Source organism: Orycteropus afer, unplaced genomic scaffold (genome assembly GCF_000298275.1).
Source record: "Orycteropus afer afer isolate SDZICR_OR568_19922 unplaced genomic scaffold, OryAfe1.0 scaffold00199, whole genome shotgun sequence".
In the NCBI taxonomy this organism is placed as follows: domain Eukaryota; kingdom Metazoa; phylum Chordata; class Mammalia; order Tubulidentata; family Orycteropodidae; genus Orycteropus; species Orycteropus afer.
The window spans coordinates 3,131,178-3,152,938 of record NW_006921786.1 but is presented as its reverse complement, the minus strand read 5'-3'; the positions used below and the strand labels follow the sequence as shown (position 1 = coordinate 3,152,938).

The following is a 21,761-nucleotide window of genomic DNA, read 5'->3' as shown; positions in this document are numbered from 1 at the left end:
TTCTAGAATATAAGTGAGATCACACAATATTTGTCCTTTTGTGACTAGAGAAAGGAAGTTCTGATACATGTGACAACATGGATAAACCGTGAAAATGCCACACTGAATGAAATAAGCACCTTCATATATTCTTTTCTTATTGTGGTAAATACATATGCAACAAATTGTCTTTCAACATTCTTCACATATACAATTCAGTGACATTAGTTACATTAATCATGTTGTTCAACCATCATCATTATCCCTTTCCATATTTCCTATTACCCTTAACAGCAGCTCAGTGTCCTGTAAGCAGTAATCCCCCTGCGGTCAAGTGAGTTTTGAGCAGGGTACTAAATCCATTCAAAGCAGAAAGAACAGTCTCTTTAATAAATGGTGCTGGGACACCTGGCTCCCCCTGCCCCCATACTCTTAAATCTCCTTCAGTAACTCTGCTATTTCCTTCTCGGGTCTGTTTTGGCCCTCGTCCTTTTTCTTCTTTGACCTGTGGGTTTGTACTCATTGGCTAACATTGATTCAGGTCTCCGTTTTTCTAGGTTATAGGTGAGTTATGGGCTCTTATGTTCCTGTCCCACAAATGCATCCCTGGCCCTTCCTTCATCCCAAGGACTCCTCTGGGGACCAGGATCAGGTCATTAGAACTAGGCTACAGCTTCATTGATGCTGGTCCAAGACATGAATAAAATTCTATCTAAGTGTGGCTGGCCTTCACATGACAGTCGCTGCCCACAACTTAAAGGCTTCAAAAGAAGCCAAAGAGCAGCCAAAGCTATCACCACCATCACCCCAAACCCATCTCACTGTCACTGACACTCTGGTTATCAGTCAGAGCAGCTCAAGTTGAAAGCAGCCTTCCCTGATCTTTCTCCTGACACAGAGAATAGTTAGGAGTAGGGTCTCCACTGATAGAACCATTGGGACCACAGAGCCAAAGGAAACACATAGGGAAAATGCAAGTAAACACCCAGACCCTATAGGATAAAGGTGTCTAGCAAAGAGAGAAGGCTGGCAAGTTTGCCCCTCTAGCCCTACCATGCTTTGGGGGTCCAAGCAATCATAGGAAGACTCAGAGAAGACTCTGTACATATCTTGAAATTCATCATACATTCTCTGGACCTGCTGACTCAGGGCATTCCCTCTAATGCCACTAAACTCCAGCTTTGCCAGTTTCTGGAAATCCAAGGTTGTCTTCAGAAGATCCTGTGGGAACAATTCACAAAAGAGTTTTAAAAAATAAAGAGTTAAAGGGAACAGGAGTAAATGTTATTACACACACAATCCAGCGATAACAGTAATAACAATAAGCTACAAGTGGATACACAGATGGACATGAAAGCTGAACAAATGTGAGAACACAAATGGGACTATACCGACAAATATATATAGATTTGATGGAGATTATTTCTACATATGTATTTACATATGCTGTAAATATACCCATGAGTATAGTAGGGCATAAACAACAACAACAAAAAAAACCCAACAAATAAAACTCACTGCCATTGAGTTGATTCCAATTCATAGTGATCCCCATTGGGTTTCCAAGACTATAAATCTTTATGGAAGTCGATTGTCCCATCTTCCTTCCACGGAGTGGCTGGTAGGCTTGAACTGCTGGCCTACCGATTAGCAGTGAAGTGCCTTATCCACTACATAACTGGAGCCCCCCACAGTAGAGTATACATGGGGCAAAAAAATAAATAAATAAATAACAGCAGATGACACTCAAATTAGTGTGAGAAGAGCTGGAATTATATGGAGGTGTTGGTTGCTTAGGCAAATGTGAAGCTTGACTAGTTTTGTAACCTTATTATTAGACTGGGTTGATATAGATAACTGTTGGTTAAACTCAGTAACAACGCAAAAAGAGTATAGCTGAATAAAATTCACACACATATACACAATCAAATGTATGGTTCAGCCTCCATCTGTGTTCTCCAATAAATAATAAAATGTAATAATGATAAAATTGTTTATGTGATTGGTAATTTTGCCATTAACTTATTATAAAATCAATTTCCAATGAGTCATGTTGTCTGGTTCAAGAAAGACAACTATCTTAAAGATATTGACAGGAAAGGAAATCTTTCAAATAGTCCTGAAGACAAGCCCAGGGAGTGACACCAATATTTTTAGCATTTACTTCCGTAGAGAACAAGAATCCCCTGCAGTGTGCCTTTGCCGAGTGCACACAGAATGTTACAGCACTGGATGACAATGTGCAATTATTTAACCTCTCTGATTTCAGTTTCTTCATCTGTAACAAGATAATACTACTATTCTCATGGAGGAGTTGCTGTAAGAGTTAAGTAAGTTTTTGCAGAATGGGGTTTGGTCAATGTCTGGCACACAATAAATATGCAGAGTGCTTATGATGGTCACTGTTATTGATGTGGCAGTATCCCCGCTATGCTCACAAGTAAATAATGACAGGTGGACAAAACAATTTAGAATCCTTAAGGAGGAGTTGTTCTGGAATCAATGGAAGTCTACATCACCTCTGGCAGGACCAGAGCATCCTGAATATGTCTAACTTGATAGATTACATTTATCTTTCATGAGAACTGCATAAAATCTGAAAACTTCCAAGCCAAGGTGGGCTTCCCTCCATAGCTTTGAATTGGTGTACATGCCCTTTCAATAGAAAGGAGGAAGATAAAAGTTACCTTTGTGACATTTTGGCAAGTGTTTTGTGCTGACCCCTGGATGGGGTCTTCTACCCTGAGAGCAGATCTGAAGGGCAGGAAGAGGAAACACTATGACACCAAAACTGTAAAACCCAGCAGAGTCTGCATAATCCAAACCAGCTGCCATGAAGTCAACACTGAATCATCGTGATCTCACATGTGTCACAGTAGAACTGTGCTCCATAGGGTTTTCAATAGTTAATTATTCAAAAGATTGCCAGGCCTTTCTTCTAAGGCACCTCTAAGTGGATTCAAGGATTTGGTTAGTAGCCAACCACTTCACTGTTTGTACCAACCAAGGATTCCAAATTCTGCATGTTAGCTATTGTTGTTAGGTGTTGTTGAGTCTGACTCATAGTGACCCTATGGTCGGGTGCCATCCTCACAATCCTTGCGCCCATCATTGCAGCCACTGCATCTCACTGAGGGTCTTCTCCTTTTTCTTTGGAAAAAAAAAAAAAAAAAGGGTCTTCTTTTTCTTTGCCATTGTGTAGCATCCAGGAAATTCCCACTGTGGTGACCACTGCTAAGATGAAGCCATCAGGTGATTAGAAGTCTACCTGAACCCTTTCCCTCACTGAGACAGTGAGTCTGACAGCATTGGCCAAAGTACTGAGAAATGCTGAAAGGTGACCAACTGTCCCAACTTTTCCAGGACACCTGTGCAGCCTTGGACAGCCATATGGCAGTTGACTCAGACCATAGTGACCTCATGTGTACAGTAGAACTGTGGTCCATAGGGTTTCTATGGCTGTGACCTTTTAGAAGCAGACTGCCAGGTCTTTCTTCTGAGGTGCCTCTAGGTGGGTTCAAACTGCCAACCATTTGGTTAGTAGTCAGGTGCTTAAAAATTTGCACCCCCCCAGGGACTCCTGGACAGTCATCTAACAACCATTTTTGCTCAGCTCCACTTAAGCGTGGTTGGCAGCAAGTAGCTCAAGTGAGAGAGAAGAGAACAGGAAAGGCAGTAACACCAGCCAAGGAGAGGAAGACATATACCAGATGCAAGGGTCTTGGTAAACCCTTGCATCTGGTATATGTGGGAAGTAGAGAGGGCTTTATTTTTTTAAATGTTCAACTTTATATGCTAGAGAGAAGCATAATTTTATTTAAATAAAATTGGCTTAAATAGTAATTCAAATCTCTCACAAGGTGCTTAGTTGTAATCAGTTTTATATGAGAAGCAATTTTGTGTTGGGTAACATTACCTTGCTATACATTTTTCATAATTCTATGGATGTCACTTTGGATTTTAGAGAACACTCTCTAACCATTTAAAAAGACAGATGCATTTTGATATGCTGGATTACATCAGAAGACTAGACAACAATTTTGTTTCCCAATTTTATTTCTCAAGAATATTTGAAGCATGGCTTTTTTGTGTGGTCATTGGAAGGTGACTGATCTCCAGTGTAACAGGTAATCACAGATACTAGAGAAGTATTTTTAATTATGCTATTTTGGGAGAGTGGGGACAATGGTGGCTTGTTGTAGGGCTCTTGCCTTCTGTGTGGGAAACCCATGTTCAATTCCCAGCCAATGCACCTCATGTGCGGCCACTACCCATCTGTCAGTGGAGGCTTGCGTGCTGCTACAATGCTCAGCACCTTTGAGTGGTGGTTCCAGACTAAGATGGACTAGGAAGAAAGGCCTAGTGATCGACTTCCAAAAACCAGCCAGCAAAACCCTGTGGATCACAACAGTCTGATGCCCAGCTGACATGAGATGGCACAGGACTCAGCAGAGTTTCATTGCTTTGTGCTTGAGGTCTCCATGAGTTAGTGACAAATCAACAGCAGCTAACAACAACATTTTATGGGAAACTCTGGCCATTGAAAATAAAGAATATTTATATCATCTCATCTAATATAACAAACATATGGTAGTTAGCATATTTATTTGGGGATCAACTCAAGATTTCAGACTTTTCCTAACCCCCCCTATCAAAAGACCTCCCCTGAAACCACCTTCTCCTGGCACTTTCTATTTATTCCTTTACCTTACTTTAGTTTTCTTCAGAGCACTTATCATGCTTGGCATTAAAACATTATTTGGTTATTTCCTGTCCATCTTTCCTAGTAGGTTGTAAAAGTCCCAAAGTTAACATGATATCCTTGGTACCTGGAAGAGTTTCTAACACTGAGCATTTGCTGAATGGATGGGTGTACGTACTTTAAAGTTTGACTTAGCAACAGCACCCCTGAGGGCAAGTGATGAGGTGATAGAGAATCTAGGAGCCATGAACTCTGATGAAAAATTTGCAAAATCAATAAAAATTGATTTTGTACCTTGAAGCATTTTTGTGGGGTTGGGAGGGGGGAATCACCTGCCTACCCTTATAGCTGGGAAGTGAGGTTAGCCTTCTTTGAAGTTTTTGGGACAAACTAAAGTCCCCAAAGGAAAATTATAATATCATTACCCAAAGAAGGAGAAAGAGATGCTGTGGAGATGGTACTGTTGTATCTCTAATACTGTTGTATCTCTAATTTCAAACAAGGACACTGAGACTTGAGGAAGATGATATGATTTGACAAAAAAATCACATGGCTGGTATGTTGCAGAGCTGGAATTTAGACTCTGGAGTTTGTACTTTCAGACACTGCACTATTCTGGCTTTTTGACAATAACACTATAAAGCATTTAAACAGCCTTGCTCAGTACAAGGAGGAAGCTTATATGGTCAAAACCAGTTGCCATAGACAACCTCATGTGTGCCAGAGTACAACTGTGCTCCACAGGGTTCTCAGGGGCTGATTTCTCAGAATTAGGTCACCATGACTTCCTTCCAAGGCACTTCTGGGTGGACTTGAGCCTCCAACCTTTCGGTTACTAGCCAAGCACATTAACCATTTGCATCAACCAGGGTCTTTGAGGACAGAACAAGCAAAATGAAAGAGTGGGACAGAACAGCAGATTTGCCCTCAAAATGTAGGCTATACCTAAGAAATTGCTGATATTTGACCATTTTTACCTACAAAATTGGCAATTTTATGTGGCTCAACTCAATAAAGAACTATATAAGGCCTGTTTTGTTGTTGTTAGGTGCCACTGAGTCATTTCCAACTCATAGCGACCCCATGCACAGCAGAAAGAAACACTGCCCTATCCCGTGCCAGCTCCATGATGCCTGCTATACTTGAGCCCATCATTGCAGCCACTGTGTCAATCCATCTCGTTGAAGGCCTTTCCCTCTTTTGTCGACCTTCTGCCCTGCCAAGCAGGACATCCTTCTCCAGGGAATGGTCCCTTCTGACAACATAAGGTCTAGAAATATGTAACCATAGAATGAGCTGCTGAGAGGTAATGACCTCTCCATTACTAGATGGATTTTAGTAGATTTTTTTCTTCTTCTTCTATATATTATTTATTTATTTATTTGTTGTTGAGAATATACACAGCAAAATGTGCACCACCAGTTCCACAGTTTCTACATGTACAATTTAGGGACATTGATTACATTCTTCAAGTTGTACAACCATTATCACTCTTTTTCTGAGTTGTTCCTCTCTCATTAAAACAAACTTACTGCTCCCTAAGGTTCTTATCTAATCTTCTAATTGCTGTTGTAAATTTGATTCCATAGAGATAGTTCCTAAAAGAGCATAATTCTCAAGGCGACTTTTTTTTTTTTTTTTTTAACCATTTGTGTGAAAGTTTACAGAACATATTGGTTTCCTGTTCACCAAACCATACACATTCTGTTATGAGCCAGAATTGACTTTATATCAGTGGGTTAGATACTTCTTAAAAGAGCAAAATGCTCACAGTAGATTTTTTTTTTTTTTTTTAACCAGTTAAGCTAAATTATTGTTTGGTTTTAAGATGATCTTTAGGGGATATTTTTGGTTAAATGCTTAAAGATTATCTCAGGGCAATATTTTCAGGGGTTCATTTACCCTCCGTGGCTCCAGAAAGCTGAGTTTGTGAAAATTTTAAATTCTGCTTTGTATTTTTCCCCTTTTGATCAGGATTCTTCTATAGAATCTTTGACCAAAATGTTCAGTAATGGTAGCTGGGCACCATCCAGTTCTTCTGGTCTCATTGGAATGGTGGCAGTTGTTCATGGAGTCAATTAACCACATATTCCATATCCTCTTCCTATTCCTGACTATCCTTCTTCTGCTGCTGTTCCAGGTGACAGAGACCAATTATTTTGCCTTGGATGGTTACTTGAAAGCTTTTAAGACTCTAGGCACTACAGATAAACTAGGAAATAAAACAAAAGCACTAAACACATTATTAGGCCAATTAACTGGGATGTCCCATTCAATCATGACCCTAAACTTCTAAACCAAGGAACCAAATCTCATGCAGTGTTTGGTTATACATAAGCAGTCTCAGCAGCTACTATTTATTTTTTTGCTCATCATTGTAAATATATCTACGACACAACTTTTGCCAATCCAACTTCTTATAGGTGTACAACTTATTGACTGTAATTACAGTAATACACTACGCAACTGTTCCCTTAATCAATGCTATATCTTCATCAATGTCAACCATCCTTCCCCCTGCTCCTGGTATCCACTGATAAACTTTGGTTTCTATACATGTCTTCTTCCTGTCATTCTGTGTAAAAGAAATACAATATTTTGTTATTTTGTGACTGACTCATTTCACTCAGCATATCTTCCAGCTTCATTTATACTGTCAGGACTTCATTTCTCCTACTGTCTGAGCAGTATTCCATTGTATATAAGCATATTTTGTTTATTCATTCTTCTGTTCATGGCCTAATTAGCTGGGATGTCAGGATGTTTTCACCTATTGGAGTAGTACTTCAGTGAATATTGGCAGACAAGTCTCTTTTTGAGTCTCATCTTTCAAGTCTTTCAGGTATATATCTAGGAATGGAATTGCTGGATCATATGGTAGTTCTATTTTCACTTTTTTCTGCAATGGCTGCACTATTTCACATTCCTACCAGAAATGGATTACAGTTCCAATTTGCTCATATCCCCAATGAAATATGTTACTCTACTTTTTTTTTTTTTATCTTATCTATCCAAGTGGGAGTGAAGTGGTATCTTATTGTGGTTTGATTTGCATCTCTCTGGTAGGTAATGAATATCTTTTCATGCACTTAATGGTTATTTGAATTTCCTCTTGGGTGAAACATCTAAGTCTTTTGTTCATTTTGAGGTTGGGCTGTCTTTTTGTTGTTGTCAAAGTTTCATGTATATTTGGGTTATTATATTCTTATTAGATATATAGTTTCCAAAAATATTTTCTCAGTCAGTAGAATGTCTTTTCACTTTTTTGGTAAAGTCTTTTAATGAACAAAAGTTTTTAATTTTTATGAGGTTCTATTTATTTATTTTGTCTTTTATACTTTGTGTTTTTGTTATTATACTAGATAATCCATTACTGAAAGCTAGGCCTGACAGCATTGGCCTTGCTTGTTCTTCTAAGAATTTTATGGTTTTAGTTTGTACATTTAGGTCCTTAATCCATTTTGAATTTGTTTCTGTGTATGGTGTGAGGCATGAATCCTGTTTAATTTTTCTGCATTTCTCAGCACTATTCATTGAAAAGACTCTTCTTTCTCCATTAAATAGATTTAGCATCCTTGCCAAAAATCAGTTGACCACAGAATTATAGGTTTACTTCTGGACTCTCAATTTATTCTGTTATTATACTAGTACTAGGCTGTTTTTATTACTGTAGCTATATTGTTGTTATGTTGTTGTTAGGTGCCGTCAAGTCATTTCTGACTCATAGTGACCCCATACACAGCAGAATGAAACACTGCCTGATCCCACACCATCTCCATGATCCTTGCTATACTTGAGCTAACTGCTGCAGCCACCATGTCAATCCATCTCATTGAAGGCCATACAGTGTATTTTAAAATCAAGAAGTATAAGTCCTCCTACTTTGTTCTTCTTTTTCAACATTGCTTTAGCTACTCACAGCCTCTTGCCATTATATATAAAGTTGAGTATTGGTTTTTCTATTTCTCTAAAGAAGGCTGTTGGGATTTTGATCAGGATTGTGTTGAATCTATAGATTGTTTTAGATAGTATTGAAATCTTTACAATATTAAGTCTTCTAATCTGTGAACATGGAACATCTTTCCATTTATTTAAGTTATTTTTAATCACTTTCAGCAGTGTTTTATAGTTTTCCATATGTTAGAGGCCTTCATGCCCCTGGTTACATTTATTCCTACATGTTTTATTGTTTTAGATATGATCGCAAATTAAATAGTTTCCCTAATTTTCCTTTCAGATGTCTCATTGCTGGTGTACAGAAACCCAAGTGATTTTTGTTTGCTGACATTATACCCTGCATTTGCTAAATTCCTCTATTAGCTCTATAAGTTTCCTTGTGAATTAGTAGGGACTTTTCTACACATAGGATCATACCATCCACAAAGAGATAATTTTACTTCTTCTTTTCCAAACTGGATACATTTCATTTCTTTTTCTTGTCTTATTGCTCTGACTAGGGTTTCTATTACAATATTGAGTAGAGATGGTGAGAGCAAGGACCCTTGCCTTTTTTCTGATTTCAAGGGGAAAACTCTTAGTCTTTCTCTAGTCGTATTATGTTGGCTGTTGAGTAAAAATTTGATGTCAGAGGTATTGCAGAGAAGATTCCTGAATCAGATGGGAAATTGTCTTACCATTATAAAATTAGATTTATCATAATAATCATAATTATATCTTTGACTTTTAAAATATTTACATTATTCTATTTTAGGAGAGTGGGGGCAACAGTGGTTCAGTGTTTATCTAAAAGTCCTCTCAAAAGAGATAAAAGGCAATTACTCCTATCAGCAGTATAAATGATCTTTTTCAATAAGCATTTTTATTAATCCCAATAATTCACATGAAATATTCTACATCTTATTGTTAGTTGCATTAGGTCACTTCCAACTCATGGCAAACCCATGTGTGCAAAGTAGAACTGCTCCACAGGTTTTCAAGTCTGTGATTTTTGGAAGCAGAGCACTAGACTCATCTTCTAAGGTGCCTCTGGGTAGGACTGAACCACCATCCTTTTGCCTAATAGTTGAGCTTTAACTGTTTTGTCATCAGTTTGAAAATATCAAGTTCAAGGATATGCCATATGCCATAGTGAACAGAGCCTTGGATTTAAGGCAAAAAAAACCTAGGTTCACACAACCCTTGTTCTACCATTTACTAGATGTTATTGTTAGTTGCCATTATGTGAGCTCCGACTGAGCGCAACCTTGTGTGTAACAGAATGAAATGTTGCCCAGCCTTATACCATCCTCATGATCAATGGTACGGTTGTGCTTACTTTCCACCACTACACCAGACAATATTCTGTTGTGATCCAAAAGGTTTTCATTGGCAAACTTTCAGAAGTAGATTGCCAGGCCTTTCTTCCCAGTCTGCTGAAATCTGACCATCGTGGGTGACTGTGCTGGTATTTGAAATACCAGTGGTACAACCTCCAACATCATAACAATATGCAAGATACTACAGTATGACAAAATGACAGGAGGGTGGTAGATTTAATCGCTATGTTGTCTAAAATGATGCACTTAACTTTCCAAGTCTCACTTTCCTAATCTATAAATGAGGACAACATCACTTAACTTGCCATGTGCTAGAGTTATGTGAGAAATGTCTTGTAAGACTTCAGTAAATGGTAGCTATTATAATTAATTATGATCATATTGATACCATTAGATTAGGTTGGTAGTATATGCATAATATCATATAAAGGGGGCATTTGATTTCTTCTTTAAAGACTGATATCACAAAAAGCACTGGGATCCCAAGCAGCTTCCTGGACTGATCAGGTCCCATTCCTAAGAAAATCTGTGCAACATTTAATGGTGCTTGGGGAGGGAGGATTCCATCTGAGCTATGGCCCAGGAGGTGAAGAATCAGCATCAGGAATAATGGCAAGCCTGGCAAACACCACCCCCACTCTCAAAGCAGAGGCCACGCCACCCATCTTAAAAGAAATGTCTTCAGAATTCATTAAGGGAGAGCACAAAGCAGACATTCATAGATGAAAATCGCAAAGGTCATTTGGAAAAAGACTGTTTTCTTTACCTTTCCACTGCTGCCAACCTTATACTGCTAATGGTCTTATATGTGACTACATGTTCCAGCCGGGCTGTAAGAAAAGCCAGCCCAATTAGGCTCTGAATGAAAGGAGACGGCAGAGTGGCTGGAGATGGTGGAAAGAGCAAAAGAAAAAGCTGTGTATATTAGGTCAGCTTATTACCTATCTCCCTGCTAATTGCTTCGCATAAAGCCGCAACAGGAAATCATTTTGTCTCCAAGTGAATCACAGCTTTACAGCAGTTTTATAATGAAAGAAATGAGAGTTCTCTCTAAGCTGCTTACTGCATTGTATGGAAGGAAGAGGCTGCAGGCAGAAACATAAACAGGGGATCTGCAGAATCTACAATATTATGTCACAAAAGTTAACTCAGTGTATATGTGTGTGTGTGTGTGCTGAAAGGCAAAGTAAGAGAAAAACGCAAGAGGCAACTGAATGATTCTTTTCCTCTTTGATTTCTGACTATTTATTCAAATTGCAAAGATTTTACATGGTTTGAGGTTTTCTTAGTAAGTTATAAAGCCAAATAAGGCCCTTTCATGTAATGAGAATTAGATTTTTACACAAATAATATATTTAGATAAAAAGCCCTAGAAATCATATAGTTAAAAATAGAATGTACAGGGCAGAATAAATCATGTAATCAGTTTGGGATCCTCAAAATAGGAGGAAGGAGGAAAGGGAGAATGGGTAACCTTTAGAACTCCCTGGGGATATAAAAGTTTGATGACAAGACAATACTTGGAACCATAGGGCCCTGGTATAAATCCCAGCTACATCTCTCTCAGCTGTGTGACCATGGGCACGTTAATTTGTCTATTCAACTTAATTGTGTTCATTTGTTAAAATAAGGGTATTGATGCCTAGTCATTATGATAATTGTAAGGAAACAGGCAAAATGTAGGTTCCTGCAACTTGTTAAATCCCCATTCCTATTCCCTTCTCTCCTTAGTTTTATAAGAGATTTGCTGTATCATGGGTGTGATGATGAAGAGGAGAACAATGGCATCCTGAGAATGCAATTAATCTGACTACAATAAACCTGCTGAAAACTACTCGGCAATATACTACCTCCTTCCTAGCCTTCCCCTTTCATTTAGCAGGCATCCAGAGGTAAAGAGCTGATATCTGTACAACAAAACTCTTTTGTGCAAAAGAGCAAAAAAGCAACACAAATCAGAGGGAAAAAAATAATTTGAGAGAGCCATGGAGGTTAAAAGCCAGCTCTTCACAAGGTTGATGTGTTGGCATGAACAGGCAGTGGGGCAGACACTGTGATGTCATTTTATTAACTTGGGTTCACGTATTTAATGATTATAGCTACCAACATCTTGGTGGCCATATATTGTATTAGAACCGTGACATGAATGATAAATAAGGCTAAATTCATGCTAATTCTTGCTGGAAAGAAGCAGATTAATCTGATCTCAAACAGGTATTGATCACAGAGATACAAAGAATGTTAACTAAAGGCCTACATGAAATATGCCAGAAGTCAGATCAATAGTCCTATTTCCCACTGCACTGCACTATGAAGGGGAAAGAAAGGGGTGTGGGGGTGGCAAAGGGCAGGGGGATGAGTCTGAGCAAACATTTGGAAGACGGAAAACTAAAAAGGGGAGGAAACACAAGCAATGGGGGAAATAAGCAGCCATGGGGAAAACTAAAATCAGAGATATTCAGGGTGAACAAAGATGTAAGAGAAACAGAGAAAGAGAGAGGGAGAGAGAAAGGTAAGGGAGACAAGTAAAAAGAGGAGGAAAAAGAGTGAGGGAAAGGGAAGCCAGTAACCAGTTGCTGTTGAGTAAATTCCTACTCACGGGGGCCCCAGGTGTGTCAGAGCAGAACTGTGCTGCATAGGGTTTTTAAGGGCTTCTTTTCAGAAGTAGATTGTCAGGCATTTCTTTCCAGGTGCCTCTGGGTGGACTCACATCTCCAACTTTTCGGTTAGTAGGTAAGCACATTAACTGTTTGCACCACCCATGAAGAAAGAAATGGTAGAGCTGGGCACAAGAGCAAAAGAGTAAACTAAAGCAAAGGACAGACAACAGGGGAAGAAGCAGCAAGACAGAGAGCATGGTGACATTCGAGTCATCCTTTAATTAAACTGGGGCAATGGCTTTTTATACATCTGTGCCTTTGATTCAGAAAGGAAAAGCAGCCCAAGAGAAGACTATCATGCAGGTAATGACCCCAGGGAGACTGGCAGCCATTGTTGCTTATATTTATTGAATATACCAAGTAGATTAGTCACTCTAATGTTAGAAGAGCTGTCTATATGCAAAGTCCTATCATTAGCATGTGCAAACAGATCCAAGGACCCAGCCCAAGCAGTCACTCCTAAGCTATGCCACTTTAGAGGCCGTCCGCAGAACTGGAGTGTGCAGATTTGACCACTGCAAACTGCAGCCACTTATTCCACTTTGGTAAGCTCAAGCCAAGGGCAAGTCGAAGTGGGAGTGTCAGTCACCTCTGGCTAAACAATAGCAAAGCAGCTGATTCTTGGAGATGAGAGAAATAAAGAGTGGAGGGGGAGGGGAGGAGAGGTTGTGCATCAAGAGCTGTAATGGAAATGGCTACGTGAGAAGTGGGCATTAGGATAAAGCTGGGTATCAATTATTTACACTCTCTGTGATCCTGATAAAGGATTTAAGGTATGCCTTTCATAAGATCTAGCTTCTGGCTTTCTCCCTTAAACATTTTCTGTCTCTATGTCCTATCTTCTTTCTCAGGGAAATTCCTATGGAGGGTTCAAAATTAATTTCCTCTTATGCTCCCCACTTTCTCTGAACCCCACTGGACTAGAGGTCTCTCTTCTAATGCTCCCAATAACACACTAGCCTCACCTATAGCACTATATTTAGTACACCTTACACATGGTTCCTGCTTCTGTATCCTTGCACCCCTAAATCTCTTCCATTAGTTTATGTACCTTCTCCTGTCTGATGGCCCTCATGCTTTTTATGTGCAAACCACATTTCAGTTATCCTTGTATTCCTAGTACTTAGCTCAGTGGCTAGTACATGCTTGTGCTGGAGAAATTTTTTTGAACTGAAATGAACAGATTCAAACTCGTATCTTCATGTCCTCACAACACAGCCCCTTCCCTACACATCTTTCTTCAATACAAATCTGTTGATAATAGTTTAAAATATGATTGTAATTCCTTCTTCTTCCCCTTGTCTACTGTCCTACTATTGAACTTGTCACTGAATTCCTCAAATAAGTTTTAGGTCAAGTATGTTTCACTTTATTTTGCCTACTACCCTTTCCCAAAGTCCAATCCATAAATGTATAGTTGTAAAATGTTAAAAGAACTGTTAACCATATTAAATTCTGAGGATTGAACAATAAGAAGAAAAACGCTATGTCTTTATAGCCTGAAATCTAAACTAAAATCCATGTTGTTGTTGTTGTTATGTGCTGTCAAGTTGGCCCCAACTCACAGTGACCCCTCCTTGGGTTTCCAGGGTGGTATCACTACAGAAGTAGGATTGCCCAACCTTCGTTCCGAGGAGTGGCTGGTGGGTTTGAACCACCAGCCTTCTGGTTAGCAGTCAAGTGCCTTAGGCACTATGCTACCAGAGGGGAAATGCAACTTCAGACAAACGTTATACTTCCCTGCACAGGTACTCACTAGTTTTCATGGTTTTCGGCGGCACCGTGACAGTAGGAGAGTGGAGGAGAAATTCTAACTGGCCACCTTAGTGGAATTTCCTTAACTGCATCCAGAACAGCACTCACTTTCATTTTTTGTCATTGAACTTTTTAGTAAGAACTTATTTGAAACAAAGTAAAAAAACTATAAACAATTTGAAAACCACTGAATTAGCTGACTCATATCTTGGGCCTTCTTCCTTAACAGGTCTATGATCAGAATTTCCTAAACTACTAATAGAACCCTCAGAAGATGATCAATTCAAATGGCAACTATTTATTGAACACTTATTATGGATTCTTCCAACCAGTAGAGGGTTGGCCACCATGTTGGTCTTTCTTTTCTCTGGATTCTTGGATTCCTTATACCTGTATGAACATGGGAACCTGAACCGAATGAGCACACCTACCTCTACCACATGTAGTCGTCTCAGGAAACCATCCAATCGCATGAAGACCAAAGAAGATTGGAAATCCCATTCTCTCATTTCCTGGTTCTCTTTAAAGTAAGTATGGAGATTATCCCTTCTGTCCCTAAACACTTGTTTGAAGAAGCTCAAAGTGTCTACAACCACTTGCAGTTTCCTCTGACTTTCTTCTATCTCACTTCTCAGGAGATCTTCTGGGCTAAGATAAGTAGAGGCCTGGAATATAAAAAGATTAGTATCACTAGTCTGGCTGCAGGTATGGGTCATGTATAACTTTGCCAACATCAACTCTGAATTAAAAAATAGCTAGAGGAATACCATAGGAAATACTTGACTCCAGATTCAGTTCCAGAGGTAGACTGGAACCTAGTTTAAGCCAAATAATTTTTGCAGCCCTCAAGCCACATGGATTGGGTGAGGGATATGCAAGTGATGAATCAGAAACAAAGAAACACAATGATACTTTTACTGAAACAACTGTTGTTGTTGTTATGTACTGTTGAGTTGGACCCGACTCATAGCGACCCCTCCTTGGGTTTCTGAGGCAGTATCACTACAGAAGTAGATTGCCCAACTTTCCTTCTGAGGAGTGGCTGGTGGGTTTGAACCACCTACCTTCTGGTTAGCAGTCAAGTGCCTTAGGTACTACACTACCAGAGCTCCTGACACTGAACCAGCAAGGGCGGGAAAGATGTTCTTTCCCAGGTGTTCTTTTGTGACTTTTTACTTGTGATAATAAAATAATTCAAGTACAAGCATTCTTTGGGCCATAATTATTTCCCTGTCCAAGATACTTGAACATAGAAAACTCTGAAACTAGAGCTACTGGACAATTATCACAACCACCAGAAAGAAAGGCAGAGCAAACTGGGTCCTGACAATGGTATCTGACCCCTAGAGTAAGCCAGGCCTGGAGCTAGCCTTACCCCTGGACTTTTAAGGTGCCAAAAACCAAATAAACAAACAAGTTGCCCTCTGGTCAATTCTAACACATGGCAATCCCATGTGTGTCAGAGTAGAACTCTGCTTCATAGGGTTTTCAAAGGATGATTTTTCAGAAGCTGACAGCCAGGCTTTTCTTTCAAAGTGCCTATGGATGGACTCAACCTCAAATCCTTCATTTAGCAGCTGAGCACTTAACCATTTGCACCACCCAGGGACTCTTCCAAGGTACTTGAACCAATAAATTATCTTTCTACTGATGCCAGTTTTAGTTGGGTTTTCTGACACTTTCAAGCAAGGATCCTGATAGATAGACATGAATGATGGAAAAGTGCTGGTCTAGGAGCCAAACAACCTGGGTTCATGTGCTGGTTTCAGTGTCCTTAGGCAACTCTGTTAGTTAACCTCTCTGAGCCTGAGCCCATGTCTTCAAATGAGAATAATAAGGCCTTCCCTGTTTATCACATAGGGTTTATCTGAAAATCAACCCAGATCATGTATGTAAGAACATTTTTCAGCCTGCAGTGTGCTCCATAATGTTAATTCTTATTAGCTACTCTTTAAACTTCTTTCTTGTTTTCTCAGGGTCAGGGTTCCTTGGAGGTAAAACAAATGAATTTCACAGAAAATCACTTGAAACTCCTTAAGCCTAGGTTCTGCACTTCTAGAGGTCCACGTTGTCCTGTTTGCTGTCATCGAGTCAATTCAGACTTACAGAGACACCATAGGGTTTCCAAGACTGTAAATCCTTACACAACTAGATTGCCTCATCTTCTTCCCGTGGAGCAGCTGGTGGCTTCAAACTGCCTACCTTTTGGTTAGCAGCCCAATGCCTTAACCACAATTCTCCTTGTTTAAGAGTCCCTAAATGGGAGGTGAAAGAACTGTGTAACCCAAGAAGTTATTTCTCAATAGCTCAAAGACATATTTTACAATGTGCAGGGCATCCCTGATGTTGTTATCTTACTGAAGCCTCACATTCACAAATCCACCCTTTGAGATAGGTTCTCTTATTTTTACCATTGTACAGAGGACACTGAGGCCAAGATCAGAGAAGTAACTTGCCCTGGCACACAGTTAACAAGTGGTGAAGACAGGATTTGGCACAAGATAGTTGACACCCATCACCTATCTGTCAGTTTGCTGTACTGTGGTGGTATACATGTTGCTGTGATGTTTCCAACTATGCCACCAGTATTTCAAAGACCAGCAGGGTCACCCATGGTGGACAGGTTTCAGCATAGCTTCTAGACTAAGACAGACTAAGAAGAACGGCCTGGTGATCAACCTGAGGAAAATCTGCCAATGAAACCCATATGAATCACAGAATATTGTCTGAGATGTTGACTCACTTACTTTGGGCTGTCATCAGGAGGGCCCAATTGCTGGATATGGATTTCATGTTTGGTAAAGTAGAGGGCAAGTGAAGGAAAGAAAGACCCTCAATGAGAATGACACAACCACATGGCAACCACAATGGATTCAAACAAACCAATGATCATGAATACAGCACAGGTAACATTCTGTTTTGTTACACACAGGGTCACCATGAGTTGGAACTGACTGAATAGCAACTAAGAGTCTAACTCTGGAGCCAGCATTCTTAATTGCTAGGCTATTCTGCCAACTTAATATCAACCCATCTGCACAGATCATTAAAGAGGCTGAAATTTACTACTTTTGTCTTTCACCCCACCCCCTAGTCTTAGGCAGAGGGAAAGGAAGAAGAGGTCAGCTATGTATTCCAGTACTACTCCTAAAAAGTCTTGTGAATTAGTGGCTTGTGACAGTAAAATAATTCACACGTGAAGACTATTTGAAACATATCATTTCTCTAAGAAATGAACAGTTTACTTTTTCCTACAACCAGTGCCAACCAGACCCCTGGGAGAATTTGTTGGGATTCTGGTTGGCCAACCTGCTGGATGAGAAGGTTGCAGATCTCCTGGAGCAGGACTGTGAGCCTTCCTGGGGAGCGGTAGTCCTTGCACGTAGCCCAAATCAGACAGACCACATGGAGCAAAGGCCGTAGCTGTGGTTTCACCTTGGGAAACTCCACACTCTCAATGGTTTCCAAGTGGCAGTAGAGTGGCATCAAATGAATGTGGATTTCCTGTGCTTCTGTTAGAGCTGGAAGGAATTAGAGATGGTTACTCATCCAAGAGAAGGATCTGCAAAGTGGATGACTGCAATTCCTTCCTGAACAAAGAAAGCATGGAGAAGGCTGGTTCCAGAAAACATCCTTGCTCCTGAGCAGCAACAGTGAAATCTGGAGAGCCCTGACCAAGGGCCTAATGGGGTGTTTAAAAAGTTCCTGAATCTAGACTTCTTTCTGTCCCTGCAGCCCCAATCTAGTGTTCTATGCATAGTGAACACTTGATAAATATTTAGCAGTTATTTTGCTGGTGATCTCTCTGAGGTAATGCAAAGCAGATGACAGAGAATAAAGTTTAGAACCAGAGGACAAGACCTGTCCTCAAATTCTGGCCTAGGATCTGAACCATCCTATGACCTTGGGCACATATGACCTCTCTGAGCCTCAAAAACTGATGGAAGGGAAAAGGTACTAGAAAGTAATTCAAAGTTATATATAAAAAGAAAGATCCTAATAAAGGGAAATACATGGACAAGTATAAGGGCTATAAGAAGGTATTCATGCTTGATAATTCTAAATGTTTTGACCTTTGTGTTTTTTAAGAACAAACATATAAAAATTAAGAATAAAATTATGTTATAGGGCACATAAAATATAAAGACATAATTAGTGATAAAAGCAAAAGAAGGAAGGAATGCTATAGACAAAGAATTATTTATATGTTACTGAAGTTATATTGGTACCAATTTACCACAGAATGTCATAAATAAAAGCTGTTAAGTATAATATTCACCATAACCACTAAGAAAATATACAAAAGACATTCACAAATGGAAAGGAGAAGGATTTTTGGTAAGATGGCGGAATACACTGACAAGTTACACAGTCCCTTTTCAATAAAGAAAAGAGAAACCAATTGACACAGATACAGAAGATAATTATAGAGACCCGAGCTTTGAAAGGAAGGACACAGAAGTGGATGAAACACCAACTAGTACAAGAATCTGAATTAAAACAGTGAGTAAGAGACAAACAGAGCTGCAAACTGTCAGCTATTCTGATGGCAGGCACAGCCTGAATATTTCCAAATGGTGTTAGGACCTGAGAACTAGCCTAATAATTGGCCACACTCACCAAGGGCTGCATGGATGACTACACCAGTGGCTAATGACTAAAAAATGAAACAGTAAAGGAGACAAACTGAGCTGTGGACTTTTGGCTGTCCAGAGGGTGCAACCATTTTGAATGTTTATAAGTGGTGGCCATTTTGTATATTTAAAGTGACAGCATTGTCATTAAGATTCTAGGGATATAAGAATAAGCTCCACTTGCCAAAGGCAGTACAGACATATAGGAAGCTGAAGAATGGAAAGGAGATAAGTGGTGAGTGCAAAAATGCTGCCAACTAGCAAACATAGGAGCACAATACCCTTCTTATTCAGATACATCCAAACAAAACAAAGAAAATGAAAACCTTGGGAGAATCACTCCAACATACAATAACCAATTAAATATAAGCACAAAAATATCACAATGTCTCAGAGACAACAAACCATCACAGTCCACACAATGAAGCAAGATAAAGCAGTAGAAACAAGGGACCAGGATACAGATCCTGAACACATCCCTGAGGAAGAAGCAGCATTGGAACTCCTTGGTAAGGAATTCAAAAGAACTATATTTAGGTATGTTCAATGGATTGAGAGACAGATCAAGGAAAACAATGGAAAAATTGAGGAAAACACAGAGAAAACCCTAAAACAATTTCAGAAGATAATACAAGAACAAAATGAGAAAATAAATGAAAAATTAGAAATGATACAAAATCTACATATAAAAATCAAGAAAATTAATACTAAATTCTCAGAAATAGGTAACACATTGAATGGGCACAGGAGTAGAAATGAATCAATGGAAGAAAGAAATAGTGAGATTGAATACAAATACCTCAATACTTCTTTGGAAAGGGATCAATCAGAAAAAAAAATCAAAACAAAATGAAGAAAGCCTAAGGTTCATGTGGGGTACCATTGAAAGGAATAACCTATGTGTAATCGGAACTGCAGAACAAGAAGAGACAAATCAAACCACAGAGAAAACTGTCAAAGATTTGTTGGAAGATGTGATAGTTGGAGCTGTGTGTCAACTTGGCTAGACCCCAGTTCTGTATGGTTGTTCCCATGATGGGATCGGATGACTGAGTTCTGGGTGGCCAATCTGTCCAAGGGGTGTTTCTCTAGGGGTGTGGTCTGTTTCCAGGATATACTGGGAAGAGAGACATTCTTCTGTGGATAGGGATTCTGTTGTGCTGCCGACAACTGTCCGTGAGTGAGCAGTTCACCATTCAGCCTGGAGAGCTTGGATTCATCATTCGTTGGAGTCAACAGCCGATGTACTGCCTGCCAGCCTTGAGCTTCTTGGTCCCCTGCGGGGAAAAGCCTCCAGCCTGAAGTTTGCTCCAGGGACTTTGGACTTGCCACCTTCTATACGTTTATGAGACATTTTCCTAAGATAAATTTCTCTCTCTCTTTATATATATATAAGCTTTGCTGTTTTTTGTTTCTCTAGAGAACCCAGTCTAATACATTTGGTACCGGGAGTGGTTCTAGAGAGACAAAATCATAAGGATGGGCTTCCTAGATTGGTTCTCCAGTTTGATTAATTTTGATGACACTAGTGACTCTACGTCTGCTAGTAAAGAGGGCCCTACTAATCCGTGGTGTAAGGTGGCAAAATTAAAACACAAAATAGCACCACCAATAGATCAAGTACTTGTGAGAAATGATGCTCTGGGTGATCGGATATTTGATGCTTTTCTGCAATTTTGTTAGAATGAAGAGTATAAGGAAGCTGGTTGGTTGGTCCTACTTATGCTGGATAAATTGGTGAAAGAGCGAGATGAGCACAAAGCTGCTGAGTCTCGGCTTAAGCACCACGTAAAAGACCTCAGTGCTTCCAGCTGTGCTCTGAAAGAAAGCCTTAGAGCTTCTACTAACAGAGCTGATATCTTTGAAAACCAAACCCAGAGTCTTATTGTAAGAGTGGCTGAATTACAATGCCAGCTAAATTGCCAATCCAGAACGGTGTCTGGCATTAAAGTGAGGGCATTGACTGGAAAAAAATGGGATCCTGAAACATGGAATGGGAACATATGGACAGATAATCAGGAAGATCAGGATATGGAGCCTGTAAATTCTGTTGAATCCCTCCCATCTGAACAGATTACTGTAAAACCATTATCCCCTCCACCTCAGTTTGATGGGACTAGCCAAACTGGTCCTGGTGGATCATTGTTTGAGGCAGAGGTCATGGAAGATATTCCTGAATGTTCTCAGGAACTGCCTCAAGCATCTATTGTTGCTGCTAGGCCGATAACTAAAGTCAAGTCCAAGCGAGTCCCAAGAGGTGAAATAGAAAGTGTGACTGAGGAAGTGATACCCGAAAAGACCTACTTGATTTTGCTAACATGTACAGACAGAAACCTGGAGAATATGTATGGGAATGGCTACTGAGAGTGTGGGATAATGGTGCAAGGAATGTAAGATTGGATCAGTCTGAGTTTATTTATTTAGGCCCACTAAGTATGGATTCTTCATTCAATGTCTCAGCTCGAGAGGTTAGGAAAGGATCTAATAGTTTATTTGGTTGGCTTACTGAGGCATGGATTCTGCAGTGGCTTACTTTAAGTCAAATTGAAGTACCAGACCTGCCTTGGTTTAATGTAGAAGAAGGTATCCAGAGGCTTAGGGAAATTGGCCTGTTAGAAAGGATTTATCAGATTAGACCCCTAGAGCCAGAAATGGAGAGTCCAGAAGACATACCTTTCACCAATACCTTGAGGAATAAATTTGTGAAGGGAGCTCCAGCATCCTAGAAGACAGCTATGATTGTTATTTTATGTAA

At 39.7% G+C, this 21,761-nt stretch overlaps 1 protein-coding gene across 1 annotated transcript in view; it reads right to left on the bottom strand.

Annotated features, from left to right (window-relative positions):
* The window catches only part of DNAH9 (dynein axonemal heavy chain 9), a 722,341-nt gene that overhangs the window by 653,331 nt on the left and 47,249 nt on the right, over nt 1–21,761 (bottom strand). Inside the window, exons 5-7 of the mRNA XM_007948048.2 lie at nt 17,682–17,893; nt 14,804–15,037; nt 1,033–1,200 (exon numbers count right to left, since the gene is read on the bottom strand). Coding sequence (XP_007946239.1) covers nt 1,033–1,200; nt 14,804–15,037; nt 17,682–17,893 — 614 coding nt within the window. The remainder of the gene's footprint in view (nt 1–1,032; nt 1,201–14,803; nt 15,038–17,681; nt 17,894–21,761) is intronic.